At 45.9% G+C, this 19,866-nt stretch overlaps 1 protein-coding gene across 2 annotated transcripts in view; it reads right to left on the bottom strand.

Moving 5' to 3' along the window:
• rhbg (Rh family B glycoprotein) overlaps positions 1-13,354 on the bottom strand; it is a 16,165-nt gene extending 2,811 nt beyond the window's left edge. For both annotated transcript variants that reach the window (XR_008830528.1, XM_056405917.1), the window contains exons 1-9: positions 13,025-13,354; positions 8,107-8,293; positions 7,859-8,009; positions 7,573-7,720; positions 6,885-7,051; positions 4,018-4,155; positions 3,783-3,916; positions 414-535; positions 117-190 (exon numbers count right to left, since the gene is read on the bottom strand). Coding sequence is in view for 1 of the 2 variants with exons in the window: in XM_056405917.1 (XP_056261892.1) it covers positions 117-190; positions 414-535; positions 3,783-3,916; positions 4,018-4,155; positions 6,885-7,051; positions 7,573-7,720; positions 7,859-8,009; positions 8,107-8,293; positions 13,025-13,202 (1,299 nt within the window). In the remaining variant the exon portion in view is untranslated. The remainder of the gene's footprint in view (positions 1-116; positions 191-413; positions 536-3,782; positions 3,917-4,017; positions 4,156-6,884; positions 7,052-7,572; positions 7,721-7,858; positions 8,010-8,106; positions 8,294-13,024) is intronic.
• Between the last annotated feature and the right edge of the window lie 6,512 nt (positions 13,355-19,866).

The raw sequence follows: 19,866 nt of genomic DNA, 5'->3' as shown, positions 1-19,866 counted from the left end.
GAGAATATAATAATAAATTATGTTTACATTTTTAGAATTATTTCCTCACAAGTTTAGGAAAGAGAGATGTCAATAAAGGATATTTTAAACCCAGTTTGAATAAGAATGTGTGGTACCTCCCAGTAGATGCTGTCCTCGTAGCAGATGGAGTCTGGAGGAGCTCCGAAGATGGGCAGCTTCAGGATGAACCCTGAGGGGAGGTCAGAGGTCACGCTGTTATGAATAAACACTATGTACGATGAAGAGGGGTTCGTCCACACAGCATCAGGAGACTCATTATTAATACAAACTATATAGTAATATAACTAATATAGTTAATTATAATAAACTATGTATTCTGAAGCTTTCTAAACCATTAACCCATTCGCCGGGCTGTTTGACGCTCTTCATCGGTGAGGAAGACGAACACCTACCGACGATCAGCCCCCCCAGCAGGGCGATGCCGAGGGTCACGGCGAGCGAGATGACCTGACGCACGCCCTGGAAGGACGCCTCGATGTCGCCGCTCGCCACATCGGGGAACACGTCTCCCATGCTGGAGGAACACAACAACAACAACAACAACAACAGAGTTCATGTTTGTGACTCAAACCAACACAATGAATATGATGAGGAACGTGAGAGACTCACACACACACTAAACACACACTCTAAACACACACACTAAACACTCACACACACACTAAACACACACTCTAAACACACATTCTAAACACACACACTCTAAACACACATTCTAAACACACACACTCTAAACACACACTCTAAACACACACTCTAAACACACATTCTAAACACACACTCTAAACACACATTCTAAACACACACTCTAAACACACACTCTAAACACACACACTCTAAACACACACATTCTAAACACACACACACTCTAAACACACACTCTAAACACACATTCTAAACACACACACTCTAAACACACATTCTAAACACACACTCTAAACACACACTCTAAACACACATTCTAAACACACACACTAAACACTCACACACACACTAAACACACACACTAAACACACACTCTAAACACACACACTAAACACACACACACTAAACACACACTCTAAACACACATTCTAAACACACACACTCTAAACACACATTCTAAACACACACACTCTAAACACACACTAAACACTAAACACACTCTAAACACACACTCTAAACACACATTCTAAACACTAAACACACACTCTAAACACACACTCTAAACACACACTAAACACACATCTAAAAACACACACTCTAAACACACACTCTAAACACACACAAACACACACACTCTAACACACACTCTAAACACACACTCTAAACACACACTCTAAACACACACTCTAAACACACACACTCTAAACACACACTCTAAACACACTCTAAACACACATTCTAAACACACACTCTAAACACACATTCTAAACACACACTCTAAACACACATTCTAAACACACACACTCTAAACACACATTCTAAACACACACATTCTAAACACACACTCTAAACACACACACTCTAAACACACATTCTAAACACACACTCTAAACACACACATTCTAAACACACACACTCTAAACACACACACTCTAAACACACACATTCTAAACACACTCTAAACACACACACTCTAAACACACACTCTAAACACACATTCTAAACACACACTCTAAACACACTCTAAACACACACTCTAAACACACACACTCTAAACACACTCTAAACACACATTCTAAACACACACACTCTAAACACACATTCTAAACACACATTCTAAACACACACTCTAAACACACACACTCTAAACACACATTCTAAACACACATTCTAAACACACACACTCTAAACACACATTCTAAACACACACTCTAAACACACACACTCTAAACACACATTCTAAACACACACTCTAAACACACATTCTAAACACACATTCTAAACACACACTCTAAACACACACATTCTAAACACACATTCTAAACACACATTCTAAACACACATTCTAAACACACACTCTAAACACACTCTAAACACACACTCTAAACACACATTCTAAACACACACACTCTAAACACACACACTCTAAACACACATTCTAAACACACACTCTAAACACACATTCTAAACACACACTCTAAACACACATTCTAAACACACACATTCTAAACACACACACTCTAAACACACATTCTAAACACACACATTCTAAACACACATTCTAAACACATTCTAAACACACACACTCTAAACACACTCTAAACACACATTCTAAACACACACACTCTAAACACACACTCTAAACACACACTAAACACACATTCTAAACACACACACTCTAAACACACATTCTAAACACACACTCTAAACACACACATTCTAAACACACACACTCTAAACACACATTCTAAACACACACTCTAAACACACATTCTAAACACACACTCTAAACACACTCTAAACACACATTCTAAACACACATTCTAAACACACACTCTAAACACACATTCTAAACACACACTCTAAACACACATTCTAAACACACACTCTAAACACACACTCTAAACACACATTCTAAACACACATTCTAAACACACATTCTAAACACACACACTCTAAACACACATTCTAAACACACACTCTAAACACACTCTAAACACACACTCTAAACACACATTCTAAACACACACTCTAAACACACATTCTAAACACACATTCTAAACACACACTCTAAACACACACTCTAAACACACATTCTAAACACACACATTCTAAACACACACTCTAAACACACACTCTAAACACACACTCTAAACACACATTCTAAACACACATTCTAAACACACACTCTAAACACACATTCTAAACACACACACTCTAAACACACATTCTAAACACACACTCTAAACACACACTCTAAACACACTCTAAACACACATTCTAAACACACACACTCTAAACACACACACTCTAAACACACACTCTAAACACACACACTCTAAACACACATTCTAAACACACATTCTAAACACACACTCTAAACACACACTCTAAACACACACTCTAAACACACACATTCTAAACACACATTCTAAACACACACTCTAAACACACACACTCTAAACACACATTCTAAACACACATTCTAAACACACACTCTAAACACACACACTCTAAACACACATTCTAAACACACACTCTAAACACACACTCTAAACACACATTCTAAACACACACTCTAAACACACACTCTAAACACACATTCTAAACACACACACTCTAAACACACATTCTAAACACACACTCTAAACACACATTCTAAACACACACTCTAAACACACATTCTAAACACACATTCTAAACACACATTCTAAACACACACACTCTAAACACACATTCTAAACACACACTCTAAACACACCTTCTAAACACACACATTCTAAACACACACTCTAAACACACACTAAACACACATTCTAAACACACATTCTAAACACACACTCTAAACACACACATTCTAAACACACACTCTAAACACATTCTAAACACACACACTCTAAACACACACACTCTAAACACACATTCTAAACACACACTCTAAACACACATCTAAACACACACTCTAAACACACATCTAAACACACATTTCTAAACACATTCTAAACACACACTACACACACTCTAAACACACATTCTAAACACATTCTAAGCACACACACTCTAAACACACACATTCTAAACACACATCCATGCAGGTGTGTGTCGTGTCTATTCACCCTTTCCCATAGACGTCTGTGGTTGCCACGGCGGCAGTGACGGCGCCCACGATGGCGCCCAGGACGCCCGGCATGCCGTGCAGGTTGTGAATCCCGCAGGTGTCCTGGATCTTCAGCTTGTCCTCCAGGACGGGCTGAGATGAGGAGGAGGAGAGGAGGAGGAGGAGGAGGAGGAGGAGGATGATTATTACACCGATCGGAGGAGCGGATGTGAACCTTCGGCCGGCGTCCTCACCGAGAGGAACTTGAAGCCCAGAACGGAGACGATGCCGGCCAGGAAGCCCACGATCATGGAGCCGTACGGCGTCAGCATCATTTCACCGGCGGTTCCCGCGGCGACGCCGCCGGCCAGCGCGGCGTTCTGGATGTGCACCTGGAGGAGAGCGCTCGTTACCCACTTTAGAAATAGACGGTACCCGTTAGCACGGCAACATATCGAAGCGGTAGAAACCGAATCGTGGGAACGTTGTGCCGAAGCGTCGCCTCGGGGCTCTTACAGTTTTTCTCGATTGATTACACACAAAAACTGGAACTTATAACCCAATGACCACAACCTGTACCTCATGTGCCAACTCCCTAAACCAAGTCTGCTAAACTGGCTGTAGCTCAGTGGGGTAAGAGGGCCGTCCAGCAACCGCAGGGTTGTGGGTTCGATCCCCGCTCTCCCCATTAGTTGCAAGTCGAAGTGTCCTTGAGCAAGGCACTGAACCCCCAGTTGCTTCCCGGGCGCATCACTGCAGCCCACTGCTCCTTAATAACTAAGGATGGGTTAAATGCAGAGAACTAATTTCCCCTTGGGGATTAATAAAAGTGTATATTTATAAGCACAAGTATCTGCTTTAGACACAGATTTCAATTGTGAGCCACACTTTATTCAAAACACGAAACACCATCCTCTCTACTTGGCACACTTCATCAATGCCACACCTCCTTGTGTCCAGACAGAACACACTGCTGTTCAATTGGCAAAACTTCCATTTCCATGGCTGTTGTGCAATTTGGAATCAAGGCTTTAGCAATATAAGGGCCACAGGTGACCTCCTGATTTGAAGAAGAATGGATGAAAACATGGAAGGTAGAGGAGACTAGAGAGGCAGAGGAGTAAGGGTAAGAGGACGAGGATGAGGACGAGGAAGAGGAGGAAGAGGTGGAAGAGGAGGAGGATGTTGATGAGGTCCTGTGACCAGACAGGACGAAGACACATTTTTTTCGTCCTTTTTTATTTACACTTTTCTTTCTTTTTTTGTTGACTGTTGTGGTCTATTTTCTATTGTTTATTCTGTGAAACAATTATAAAAAAGAAAGAAACATTTTTGTTGTATACGTGTGTGTTGTTTTATATTTTGAGTTAAAACACTATACATTTATAATATTTTACAACAGGAGAAAGCGTACAGTACCACTGGACATGAACAGGCATAATGCTCCTGATGAGGCCTTCATACTGGTGTTTTCCCATTGCATCGTCGTGTTTTCCATTGAGTACATCAGTGTTCAATCGATGCTCAGAATGTCGACTCATATAATGGGCTGTGTTTGTCATTTGAAAACAAAATACCCTTTTGAGGTGACATAACACTGTTTTGAAAGCAAAGTTGCATTTTGCAGGAGATATAAAGGGTTTTGCATTTCGTGTGAGTGGTTTTGGGATTTGTGTTTAGAGTTTGGGAAAACGAGGCATGCTTTCAAAAAATGTGTTTAAGCAATCGAGAAAAACTGTAAATACAGGTGCATCCAGACCGACGGGAGGAAGCGCGTGAAGCATGTCAACATGTTCTAGTCGAAACCCAAAGTACAGGTGGGAATCTGAAGATGATCATGATCTATGTCTCCTTTCAAAGCAGCTCAGATGTGTACCAGGTGGAACACATCGGATGAACTGGTTCTCATTCTCATCCACTCCCTCCTGAGTCGGACTCGTTCTCAGGGTTGATCACTATCGGCACAGGAATGTCCCGCCTCCATATCAGGATGAGTAACTGGTGACGGCGGTTTGAGCCTCAAGTGTTTGAACCACGACGCGGGGGGGGGGGGGGGGGGGGGTTCAAACAACTCTGATAAGGATCCAGGAATTCAAAATGTTCCTAAACCTTCTCTAGTTCTGACTGGTCTCATTTTAACCTGATTGATCGTGAACTAAAAGCCGTTCATATGTCACTCAACGAGCCGAGAATCCCCCTCTGGGAGGAAGCCTTTGGCCTCCATTGGATCCCTGAAAGAGGTGACGATCCCTTAAAGTTGACGATCCCTAAACGGTGATGATCACTTAAAGGGGGCGATCCCTTAAAGGTGACGATCCCTAAAAGGGGGCGATCCCACAGAGATGACGACCCCTAAAATGACCTGCCAGTCGATCGCGGCGTAGTATGGTAGATCGCATGACATTAAAAAAAATTGGGCCGCCCCCCCCCGTCACTTTCTCTATCGCGCCACATTACAGCAGCAGCACGTCATTTCTGTCTCTCCGTGTCACGTTAACAGTCCTCTGCCCGCCGTCTCGTGCGCCGCAGAGCTCCGACACCGGTTTGCGCGCATCGGGACGGAGCAAAGAAAAAGTCACTAGCACCCCCCCCCGTCAACAATTCTTCTCGGCTCGCGCACGGCAGGTGAGCACAATCTCACTAGCACCCCCCCCCCCCCCCCCCCCGTCGGTCGATCGCCTTGACTTGGTCACATAATAAGTAGCTCGCATGCTGAAAAAGTGTGAGCACCCCTGCCCTAAAAGGAGGCGATCCCTTAAAGGTGACGATCCCTTAAAGGTGACGATCCCTTAAAGGTGACGACCCCTAAAAGGAGGCGATCCCTTAAAAGGAGGCGATCCCTTAAAAGGTGGCGATCCCTTAAAGGTGATGATCCCTAAAAGGTGGTGATCCCTAAAAGGTGACAATCCCTTAAAGGGGGCGATCCCTTAAAGGTGACGATCCCTTAAAGGTGGCGATTCCTAAAAGGTGACGATCCCTAAAAGGGGGCGATCCCTTAAAGGTGACGACCCCTAAAAGGAGGCGATCCCTTAAAGGTGATGATCCCTAAAAGGTGGCGATCCCTTAAAGGGGGCGATCCCTTAAAGGGGGCGATCCAGACGGCGATCCGGCGAAGGCTCACCATGTCCAGCTTTCCGTTGTGTGCCGTGAGGGCGGACATGCCGTACGTGGACAGGGTGCAGGCCGCCAGGGAGTAGTAGGTGTTCATGGCCGTGCGGTGCTGGTCGTCTCCGTGGGCCGTGACGGCAGAGTTGAAGCTGGGCCAGAATATCCACAGGTAGATGGTACCTGAGAAGGACAGCAGCGTTCAGTTGGGTCTCTGAAGGCGTTGCAAGCAGCCGGTGTTGTAACCGCACACTTGTTTGATAAAATTATTCAGAATCTTTGGAATTGGGGCTTCAAGGGTTCTCATGAATGCTTTGGGTGCTAAAAGTTATTCGGACGGACCTCAATTTCAGCGTGAGTGTAACTGATATCGTAAACTAAATATATTGCTGTCCTTCTGCATGATAATTAGGGTAAGTGTGTATTTGTGGAGCAATGGACCTTCGGAACGACAGCAGTCGGTTTTCGGGGGAACTGGTCTTCAGACAAAAGGGCTGAGATCCAATGAGATGGTGTTGCTTTTTTTAGAATAATGTGCCTTTGGAATATTGGGTGAAAAAGCCTGACTGAGTGGGTCTGAAGGTTTGAGTTGATCACACCTATCGGATCACACCTCGCAACCATCATCAGTGACCTTATGAAGGAGCCACTAGGTGGCAGCACGAGGAGTTAAAGCATTAACCTCCAGCTTCGGTCGTGTTTACCGATCATAGCGAACAGGTCAGAGTGGTACACCGAGCTGTTCCTGTGTTTGCTCTTGTTCAGGTTGGGCCGGTACAGGACTCGGGTCACCATGAGGCCGAAGTAGGCTCCAAAGGTGTGGATGGTCATGGAGCCTCCTGCGTCTTTAGCCTGCAACGAAGTTAGCCACAATACGGGTTAGAAAGTGAAATATGACATGTGTAATCCCTCCTTGCTTTGCACTGAAGATCACAACAGACATCACATGGACATCTTGTGTATCTGTGGTAGTTTATTTCTGGAGCTCACCCCGAGAGCGGACAGCAGGATGAACTCATTGACGGCAAACAGCGTGACCTCGAAAATGGCCATGACCAGCAGCTGGATGGGGCTGGTCTTACCCAGAACGGCTCCGAAGGAGATGAGCACAGCGCCGGTGCAGAAATCGGCGTTGATCATGCTGAAAGAAACACGAGTTTGAGAGAAAACGTCACTCGAGTATCGCGTACAGAGGCACAAAAAGAACCGTTTGTGTCATGCGCCTGGTTACCACGTACCTCTCCACCCCGATGTGGATCTTGCCTCCGTGCATACCGTGGAAGAAGCCCTGCATGAGCGTGGCCCACTGCAGGGAGAAGGCCGCCACCAGGAAGTTGAAGCCCACGCTGCTGAAGCCGTAGCGCTGCAGGAAGGTCATGAGGAAGCCGAAGCCGATGAAGATCATCACGTGCACGTCCTGGAAACCTGAAGCGGCGTAGAAGAACGCCGGCTGAGATCATGGAGATCGTGGTGCTTTGTGTGAGTTCTGAGGCCTTTTTTGTTATTTATTTCTATGTGTTGGAGAAGCAACATGGATCCAAAAGATGAAAGAAAAATACTTTTCACACAGGTGGAGTTCCACAGGGCTGCGTCCTCGGCCCACTACTTTAAAGTACTCACAACCTTTTAGAAACAGATCAGCAAAGGTTCTTTGCAGATGACACTCGACCCTCTTCAGGTGACCAGCCTGGCTGGTCGCACCAAAGGGCCACAAAAGTCATGTGGCGCGCAACAACGGCCACATTCTTGCTTTTTGGGCGTCATTTCCCGTCATGTCGTCTCTACTCACTGCCATGTAAACGCTCATCTATTGTTAGACTTGACTCTCAATTATTATCATTGTTTATTGTCCTGCCAATTACTTTCTTGATTAATTGATTATGATATATAATACATCAAGTTGCATGTTTAGTGCAACCAACAGTATAAAGCTTAAACATATGAAGTTTACATTTACAGAGTAAAGCAGCAAATTATTGAATTTCCTTTATGGCATTACTATACATTTCTTTCCGTTTAAACCGATGGATTAATTGACCGTTGCACCTCTAATTGACTTTCATGTGACGTTTCATCATTGTTCTTTTGAGAAATGCAACATTTGTAAAAAAAAAGTGTCTATTTACAATTAAAAGCAGTTCTGTGTGGCTACCCTCGTCTGTTCCAATGTGAACTATTAAAAGGTGAGAAATAAAACGTTCACCGACTCGTTAGACGACTTTTTTTCGAAGGGAAAGCCTTCCAGGCATTCGAAAAGCCTCCGGCAACAAAAACACCTGGTGGCTGCCAACGGCCGGGTCCCCTGAGGGCCTTTGTCTTGGCACAGCGTGGCTCTGTGAACCAGCACAGTTACATAAGCGCCCGTCAATGGGGTCTTGGACTGGGCCGGATGGGCAGCCGGCGGCCCGGTGGTATCTTGGCCCAGTTGCATCCAGCGAGTCCATATCATGAACACTTTGGGTGGATCCGTTGGGCCAAACCTTTTTCCTTTTTCTTTTTTCTGCACACGTTTTTCATGAAATTTGACAATTTTTCTGAGTTCGAGAATTTTGACAAAGTGAGAGATTGATATTAAAAAGACTTTCAATGCTGAATATGCACGGCTGACTTTTCATTTAAATATGTATAAAACTGAATAATGAAAAGAAAGTAACACAGGTCTGTACATCTTTAGTGATAATCACATTTTATATTTGTTTAAAAAAAAGTCAGTATGTAGAACAGACAAATATAAAGAAATAAACCCATAAATCTGTCTTTTTAAATGTAAAGTGATTTTTTAAAACTAATTTTCCTCAGAAGTCTATAAATGCCTGTAAATAACTGTAAATGTGAATAATTCACACTCTAAAAGAGATATTAATGTCGCTCATAGGTCATCCAGAGAGCAGAGTCGTGGTCTGGTGACATCGTTGTGTGGGGAACCCGCACGAGGAAGACTTCTACGAGGCGGATTCTCAGTCCTTATCTCCCAGGAACACACACACACACACACACACACACATTGACAGGCTGCAGGTAACCTGTGTAAGCTGTGAGGGTGGAGGATGGAGGTTGCGTAAACACGGCGGTTGAAACATGAAAGTCGACCCGCCGCCTCGGCTCCCGTGACAGGAAGGCGTCGGGTTAAAGATTGTCCCTCGCCGTTAGACCTTAAACTCCGCCCTCTTGTCGGTTTTCAAGACCTTTTCAAGGTGCTTTGAAACCGGTCGGGTGGTCGGGTGTCTCCTACGACCCGCCCTCATTGGTCGCTTTTGACCTCCATCTGACCTCGAACGGCTCATTTAGTGGAGCTACAGCTTATTCCGGTTGGAGACGTTGTGAGTTCAATCTTCTGATTTTAGGGAATTCCACTGACTAACAGATGCTGAGGGCGCTGGGTGAACACACGAGTCACGCTCTGAGAGGTTCCAGTCGGGTCTACTCAACACACTCAACGTCTCCAACGGAGAAACCACCATCTGATGGGCAAAATACTTTTATATTTCCAATAACCGAAGAGGTTGTTCTTCTTAAAGGGCCAGTGTGCAGCATTTCAGCGACTCCCTTCGCAAGAAATGGAATATAATATTTAATAATGTTGTCACCAGTGCCCAGTCGCCTCACACAGGGATGCTGTGTTTTTGTGAGCTCGGCTGGTTCCTCTTCACAGAGCGCCGCCGCCCAACATGGTCTCTGTGTTTCACCTGTGTGATGTTCCCTGAAGGCCACCGTAGTGCACATTACTCACATCACTGCACAGAGGGATGAATGTGCTGAGAGCCATTCGGCTGGCAACCACACACTGTCCCTTTAAGAGTCTTTGAAATCCACATGTTCTCAATGCTTCTCACTGAAACAGCTGTGTCAGAGGTCAGGCTCAGGCACAAAGGTCAAATGTCAAGCTTTGATAGGGAGCAGCGCCCTCTGGAGTGGGTGAGCATTTGCTTGAGGACCTCTGTGGGGATGAGTGTCTCTAATAAACCACGACAACAACTCACTCACAGAACAAGAGACTCACTCCTCCTGGAGAGGTCACGACATTCCAGAGATCCTCCTGGGTCACGTGAGCAGCTTCACGTGTTCCTCAATACCTTCATCAGATCACACAACCTGTTTGAGAGTGTGTGTGTGTGTGTGTGTAGTAACATCATTGTGTATGTGCAGCGCTGCACGTCACGTTTAGCTTCCACTACTTTCTCTCTTTATGGGGAATTTTTATTGCACTTTCATGCAATAATTCCACAATTATTAGACTGTTGGTTGTAACTGTATTTCGTGAATGGTTTGAATAACGTTGTGCATCTTTTATTCATCCCTTTACAGCGATGTTTTTATTTTTAAATAATGTATTCGCAATTGAATCTTCTCGACACTGGGAAGGAAACATGAATACTGACAACTGAAACACACTCAAAGTACTTTTGTATTTGAAAACCGCACACACACACACACACACACACACACCTGGGAAAGAGGGAGAGGCCCAGTTGAACTTTGTCTGTCTCATAAGTTAGGACACGCCCACCAGCCCTCAGTGGTTGATTTCTTAAGGTGGAACTTTAAATTACTGAGTGGTTAGAATGAAATACCAAGTCTTTGTCACCAGAAAGGTGTCTAGTTATTAATTAAAAGATATTTCCTTATTATTTTGGTTAGAATAACAGATTGTGTTTTGCTTTTCGGATAACTATCACGTATTTTTGGTTGAACATCTTCGTCTCCTGAACGTGTTTCTGACATTTGAAGAGTAAAATACACTCGTTCACAATGCTCGGCTATGAAGTCATTGTCGGCAGATCATGCCAAAGATTAGAGTTTTTAAAAAAGAGAGCAATTCTGTCAAAGGATAGAAAATATAAAATGTGTTAAATGAAAGCAGTAATGAGCGTTCTGCCGCCTATAGTCAGCGCCCGGTGTTTCCTCCAGCTCTTTATTCTACACCATCATCCATGTAAACAATGATCTTCTCTGTGGGACGCAGCCAGCTGGAAGACATCGCTATGAAATGTTCACTCGGCAAGAATGAAAGAAATCCAATTAGGGGAACCGGAGCAGCCGAGCAGCTTCCCACAGAACCACGACGAGGGAACAACAGAACCGGAACGAGTCCACGAGACAGAGGGCACGGAGAACTTTATGAATATTAATAATGCTTTGTGAGATTAAACTGAAAGGAGATTAATCTTCAGTGCTAAAAAGGAAAGACACGAGATAGATTTTATACCAAAACCAAGGTGAGGAAAAGTTACCCGATTTAACTTTGTTACGGTTTTCATTACTTTACTGATATTTAATATTTATTTAAAGGCCCCTGTTTGTGTTGCTTGTGAAGCCAAAACTAGACGTTGACTTCACTCTTGTTATTTAACGTTGTTGCACCGGTGACATAAGAAAGTAATTTACATACGCTGTTACATTGTTGCATTACGTCGTTGCGTTACGTCGTTGCGTTACATTATTGAGTTACGTCGTTGCGTTACGTCGTTGCGTTACATCGTTGCGTTACATCGTTGCGTTACGTCGTTGCGTTACGTCGTTGCATTACATTATTGCGTTACGTCGTTGCGTTACGTCGTTGCGTTACGTTATTGAGTTACGTTGTTGCGTTACGTCGTTGCGTTACGTCGTTGCATTACATTATTGAGTTACGTTGTTGCGTTACATTATTGAGTTACGTTGTTGCGTTACGTCGTTGCGTTACGTCGTTGCGTTACGTCGTTTCGTTACGTCGTTTCGTTACGTTGTTGCGTTACGTTGTTGCTTTACATTGTTGCGTTACTTTGTTGCGTTACTTTGTTGCATTACTTTGTTGCGTTCAGACTTTTCCACTTTGCATTTAAAAACGTGTTTTGGCTTTGATGTTTTCCTCGAGAAGTATTCAACGGCAGAACGGCATCATGGGGATGGGAGTCGATGTTTTTTCTTCACATTTCCTTGCAGGACTAGTTGATGGTTTATCTGGACTGAACATTTTCAGAGAAATGCAACTTCTGCACAATGTCACTAAATCTGCAACATTGTATCCACATCAAAGAGCCCAGCCCCTCGTTACTGTACGAGTTCTGAGGACAGCGTCCAGCTGGAGGATATTATTAGACTCAGACTCAGACTGGGAACCAAAGCCCCTCCTGTGACCTCTGACCCCGACCCTCCACACATCCTCAGGACACTCACTTGGGTAGCGGAAGTAGAAGTCGTTGTCGTAATCGGAGTGGCTCTGGTTGTGCCATGCCTTGGCGTCCGTCTCGTGGTCGTACTGCACCAGAACGCCGAAGAGGATGATGAGGATGATCTGCAGGATGAAGCAGGCGATCGGCAGCTTCAGCCGCATGCTGGTCGCCGCGTCCGTCATGGTTTTCCCAGGAGGAGAGGCTGAAGGGGGATGAGAGGAGGCTTCAAAGATCCAGCTCCAGAAAAAAAGTTGTGTCTCTCTCACACACACACTGAGTGTCCTCAGTGCAGAGACAGAAGCTGGTGTGTGTGTGTGTGTGTGTGTGTGAGAGAGGTGAAAGAAGAAGAAGAAGAAGAAGAAGAAGAAGAAGCTCACAGACAGACACCAGTGCTGCTTTTACAAGTGTTTTTACTGGGTCACACCTCCTGGACCGGCCTCCCACATGAATAATGCATTATGGGAACTTTTAGCCCCGCCCCCTTGCTACTGTAATTTTTAAAGTGGACTGAAGTGCTTTTTAGCAGCTTACTTTTCTTACAACAGAAATAACTGATAATTCATACCTAAATGAGATGAAGTCTCTAGTGGACAAACGTGTTACGGCTCTCACCGACGACTAATGATGACTGAGGTCGACCAGTCTCGTATAATTTGATTTTAGCATCAGATGTAAGACAAGAATCTTCTCCTTATTGATCCCTGTTTGTTGTTCAATCACTCAAACAACACGAAACCTGCAGTAAATAAACACTAAATATACAGTTCATACAGTCAGGAGCTGCTGGAGACCAGAACCACATGGGCGGAGAATCACAAGATTATCCGCTTACATAATATGATGAACTAAAGTATTACCAATCATGTATCCAGTAATACAGGCTTTATAGATCGCCAATATATACACTACCGTTCAAAAGTTTGGGATCACCCAGACAATTTCGTGTCTTCCATGAAAAATCACACTTTTATTTATCAAATGAATATAAAATATAGTCAAGACATTGACAAGGTTAGAAATAATGATTAATATTTGAAATATTAATTTTGTTCTACAAACTTCAAGCTCAAAGGAAGGCCAGTTGTATAGCTTATATCACCAGCATAACTGTTTTCAGCTGTGCTAACATAATTGCACGGGTTTTCTAATCAGACATTAGTCTTCTAAGGCGATTAGCAAACACAATGTACCATCAGAAAACTGGAGTGATAGTGGATGGAAATGGGCCTCTATACACCTCTGGAGATATTTCATTAGAAACCAGACGTTTCCACCTAGAATAGTCATTTACCACATTAACAATGTATAGAGTGTATTTTTGATTAATGTTATCTTTATTGAAAAAACAGTGCTTTTCTTTGAAAAATAAAGTCATTTCTAAGTGATCCCAAACTTTTGAACGGTAGTGTAGATTAAAAAGAACTGGAGACCAAACCCCGCCTTGTCGGACCCCAAATGGGGCTGAGACCCTTCGGCCCCATTCTACCCCCATAGTCTGCTGGGGACCAGAAAGCCAGAACTCTCTCCATGTGCTTGGAGACCCCTCTGACAGCTTTTCATGAATAACAGGGTCAACATCTTTGGAGGCGTCAATAAAACACACGAGTTACACCCTCTATATTGGTTGAGAAGGCATATTTACACAGTGCCATGTTTGGCTTTGAAGCCAAACTGGTTATCCGAGGAGTGAATGAACTCATTTAATGTTCAGGATTCCTTCGAGCTCTTTTGACAGGATGCCGGCCTGTAACGGTCTCCTTCCTCACAGCTCTGCTTTAATGACGGCCGAGTCTGGTCCCAGGCCTCGAGTCATGAAGCCTCCTCTCTGGACCCAGATCCACCTTCAGTCCTGGAGGCTCCGCCCCCTCATGGAGACTGAAGATGTTCCTCTTGATGGTCTGATAGTGAGACCTGAACCAGGTTCACCTGGTCCAGACCTAGAGACGCTGCTAGAGGCTGAGAGGCTGAGGGGGACGCTAGGATACACTGAGCTCCTCTCTCCTCTCCTTATGGACGTTTAGGATACACTGAGCTCCTCTCTCCTCTCCTTATGGATGCTGAGGATACACTGAGCTCCTCTCTCCTCTCTCCTTATGGACGCTTAGGATACACTGAGCTCCTCTCTCCTCTCTCCTTATGGACGCTTAGGATACACTGAGCTCCTCTCCTCTCTCCTTATGGACGTTTAGGATACACTGAGCTCCTCTCTCCTCTCTCCTTATGGACGCTTAGGATACACTGAGCTCCTCTCTCCTCTCTCCTTATGGACGTTTAGGATACACTGAGCTCCTCTCCTCTCTCCTTATGGACGCTTAGGATACACTGAGCTCCTCTCTCCTCTCTCCTTATGGAGGCTTAGGAGACACTGAGCTCCTCTCTCCTCTCTCCTTATGGACGTTTAGGATACACTGAGCTCCTCTCTCCTCTCTCCTTATGGACGCTTAGGATACACTGAGCTCCTCTCTCCTCTCTCCTTATGGACGTTTAGGATACACTGAGCTCCTCTCTCCTCTCCTTATGGATGCTTAGGATACACTGAGCTCCTCTCTCCTCTCTCCTTATGGACGTTTAGGATACACTGAGCTCCTCTCTCCTCTCTCCTTATGGACGCTTAGGATACACTGAGCTCCTCTCTCCTCTCTCCTTATGGACGCTTAGGATACACTGAGCTCCTCTCTCCTCTCTCCTTATGGACGTTTAGGATACACTGAGCTCCTCTCTCCTCTCTCCTTATGGACGCTTAGGATACACTGAGCACCTCTCTCCTCTCCTCTCTCCTTATGGACGTTTAGGATACACTGAGCTCCTTTCTCCTCTCCTCTCTCCTTATGGACGTTTAGGATACACTTAGCACCTCTCTCCTCTCTCCTTATGGACATTTAGGATACACTGAGCTCCTCTCTCCTCTCTCCTTATGGACGCTTAGGATACACTGAGCTCCTCTCTCCTTATGGACGTTTAGGATACACTGAGCTCCTCTCTCCTCTCTCCTTATGGACGCTTAGGATACACTGAGCTCCTCTCTCCTCTCTCCTTATGGACGTTTAGGATACACTGAGCTCCTCTCCTCTCTCCTTATGGACGCTTAGGATACACTGAGCTCCTCTCTCCTCTCTCCTTATGGACGTTTAGGATACACTGAGCTCCTCTCTCCTCTCTCCTTATGGACGCTTAGGATACACTGAGCTCCTCTCTCCTCTCTCCTTATGGACGTTTAGGATACACTGAGCTCCTCTCTCCTCTCTCCTTATGGACGCTTAGGATACACTGAGCTCCTCTCTCCTCTCTCCTTATGGACGTTTAGGATACACTGAGCTCCTCTCTCCTCTCTCCTTATGGACGTTTAGGATACACTGAGCTCCTCTCTCCTCTCTCCTTATGGACGCTGAGGATACACTGAGCTCCTCTCTCCTCTCTCCTTATGGATGCTTAGGATACACTGAGCTCCTCTCTCCTCTCTCCTTATGGATGTTTAGGATACACTGAGCTCCTCTCTCCTCTCTCCTTATGGACGCTTAGGATACACTGAGCACCTCTCTCCTCTCCTCTCTCCTTATGGACGTTTAGGATACACTGAGCTCCTTTCTCCTCTCCTCTCTCCTTATGGACGTTTAGGATACACTTAGCACCTCTCTCCTCTCTCCTTATGGACGTTTAGGATACACTGAGCTCCTCTCTCCTCTCTCCTTATGGATGCTTAGGATACACTGAGCTCCTCTCTCCTCTCTCCTTATGGATGTTTAGGATACACTGAGCTCCTCTCTCCTCTCTCCTTATGGACGCTTAGGATACACTGAGCACCTCTCTCCTCTCCTCTCTCCTTATGGACGCTTAGGATACACTGAGCTCCTCTCTCCTCTCCTCTCTCCTTATGGACGTTTAGGATACACTGAGCTCCTCTCTCCTCTCCTCTCTCCTTATGGACGTTTAGGAGACACTTAGCACCTCTCTCCTCTCCTCTCTCCTTATGGACGTTTAGGATACACTGCAACAAAAAACACAAAAAGACGCCTTTGGGCTGAAAGACGGCCGATTGACCTTCACCTCGATTTACGCCCCTTTCATTATGGAGAATTACTGTTCACACAACTTCGTTGATGAAAGCGGCTGAGACCAAATCAGTGTCCCGGTCGAGAGAGGAGGCGGAGCCTAACGGGACGGTAGAGAACACTGTGATTGGATGAGGCCGAGCTCGGGGTTCCTCTTCCTCCTTCCTCGGACTGATAACCGACGTCGCTCACAATCGTATCGCGTCCTCCATCAGCGGAGAGATGGAGTCTTTAGCTTCAGCCGGGTGACGCACCTGCGTTGCAGGAATGCTACACTGTGATTTTGGGGAATTTAAAGTATCACTACATGAGAGCAGAGAGGCGTCGAAGAGAAAGCCTTGAAGTCTGTCTGCTCCGGCATCCCGTCCGACCGGTCACCGAGTCCGTCCGACCTCCAGTTGTAGACTTTGTCTGCAGGAATCGACGCCCCCTCAGAGGGCTCTGCGATCTGTCCACACAGCACCCTGACCTTTGCCCTCACATCGGATCAAGGAAAAACTCCCAAAATAACAAAACACGACCAATCAGAGCCGAGGAGTCTCCGATGCATGGATCAGCTGGTGAAGCTCAATAAAGCTGCGTACTGTCGCTTTAAGAGAATCTTCTCCCGTTGGTCCCAGCGCGGCTCCCCAACACTAGCGCTGTATTTTAATATAGTTTCTATCAGCATAATAAAAGAAACCATCGCTGCATCATCTTCGTTTGAAAATAACGAAATCCCAGAATGCACCGCTGCGCTCTGAAGAGGCTGGGACCCAGAAGCGAGTGTCTATACGTCGTGGCAGCGGCCTCCGGCGAGGAAACCAGTTTGAGGGAAGCTGCAACCTCGAGCCCCAAAGACCAGACAAGTCTCGTCAGGTCTCTCGAGCCGCATCGCTCGATCCCGACAGGTGACGGTTTCCCCCTAAACCAACACGCCGACCCGAGGTTCACACGCCGAGCCTCTCAGCCAATCACAGCATGCGCGGTCTTGCAGGGAAAGAAGCCGGGGAGGCAAAGGCTTAAGATGATGACCTCCGACCTCTCGGTTCGTCGTGTTTGTATCCAAAGAGTGAGACGGAGAGGTTCACACCGGCGTTGTTCTCCTGCAGCGTGAGAGACGACCACATGACCTTCACGCTGTTTGTCATCCTGCAGAAGGTCAAGAGACGCCTGGATTTTAAACGTTGAAAATAAAGGATTCAGATTTAGTTTGACATTCAGCTTGACCTTGAACAGAAGGCAGACGAAGGTAAAGGATGCCACTGTGTGCACAACAACCAGTCATTCCAGTTTCTCTCCACAGCTTCACATGATTCCATAACACCAGAACACCTGGTGGCACACGGCGGGCAAAGCTGAGCCGCGGCGGCAGCCAACCGGCAGCCCTCGGTTCAGAAGAGACAATCAGTTCAAAGCGCTCAGTTGGATTCAACTTCTCACGGACGGCATCACTGGAGCATCACAGCAGTTCGTTATTCGCTATTCAGAGGAGTCGCCCCTGCTGGTCAGTGGAGAGAATGCACGTTTTAAGACACTTCTGAACCGTCATTCACCAGTAAAAACGACGTTGTTGTGTATATAATAACATACAAATAATACTCTAACTCTGTCGGAGTATATTAGCTGACAATTTCTCATTTTGTTTAAAGCAGGCATGTCCAAAGTCCGACCCATTCATTGGCCCACGATCAGCTTCGGTCATCCGTCCATCCATCCATTATCAATACCGCTTATCCTCATTAGGGTCGCGGGGCGCTGGAGCCGATCCCAGATTACAACATCAGTAACATTGTTTTATTCAACTAAACGTCGTCTGTTATTGATCGTATCGACACAGCTGCATGTCATCTCTGTCTCGAGGAACTATTGGCCCCCGGGCATCTTTACTTTATCACATTTGGCCCTCATTGCAAAAAGTTTGGACACCCCTACTTAAAGCTTTTCAAGAAGGACTTGACTGAAGGAAGAACCCCAGAAAAAATAACAGTTGGCGACGTTGACGCCCAAACGAACCAAAACTCTCTCAGAGACACCGGAGGCTCCTCCGTGGGTCACCTGATCCTCGGCTGCGTGCCGCGACATGAACGTGTGTTTTCTCTCCCGCCGTGGAGGTGGGAGCCTCTTGTCGCTCCATCAGTGAGGCGGGTCTGGCTCCTGAGCGCCCCTCCGATAACACAATCGGGCCAATCGGAGGCGGGGAGGGCTGGGTGGTGTAACATTGTCGGAGGCCTACGAGAGATGAGGCCCGATAAGCGCAGGTCCGCACCTGCCTGTTGCGCAACATGGAGATAACGCGGGAGGACGTCGGACAGGTATGTCACACTCAACCTGCCGATGCACAGAGGAGCCATTGTGTTATAGGGGGGGGGGGGGGGGGTCCACAGATGTGTGCAAAAAATTTACACATCTTTTCCAGAGGGTCATGATACGTGTTTTCCGAATAAAGGTCTTTAATTGGGTTCCTTTCCGAGGGGCATGTTCTTTACGCTGCGCGTGTTGTTGACGTGGCGGAGCGCAGACAGACAGGCAGAGAGACAGGCAGGTGCGTCGCTCCCGTCTCTCTGATCCGTATCGACCTGAGAGACGATCGGCACGCCATGATGGGCGGAGCAGCTCCAGCTCCATCGGGGCCATCGCTCCACCGCCGGGGGGCCGGAGGGCCAGATGTTCGCCTCACAGCGTGAGGCTGAAGCATGAAGTCAGAGAAGCTTAAAGTCTCTTTGAACGAAGCGTCGACGACCAAGAGTGAAGAGCCAATCGGTGAAGAGCCTGCTAGGAGACGGGAGATAGATAGATAGATAGATATATACTTTAT

The sequence above is a fragment of the Pseudoliparis swirei genome, chromosome 22, assembly GCF_029220125.1.
Source record: "Pseudoliparis swirei isolate HS2019 ecotype Mariana Trench chromosome 22, NWPU_hadal_v1, whole genome shotgun sequence".
NCBI lineage: Eukaryota > Metazoa > Chordata > Actinopteri > Perciformes > Liparidae > Pseudoliparis > Pseudoliparis swirei.
This window is presented reverse-complemented; position numbering and strand designations above follow the sequence as displayed.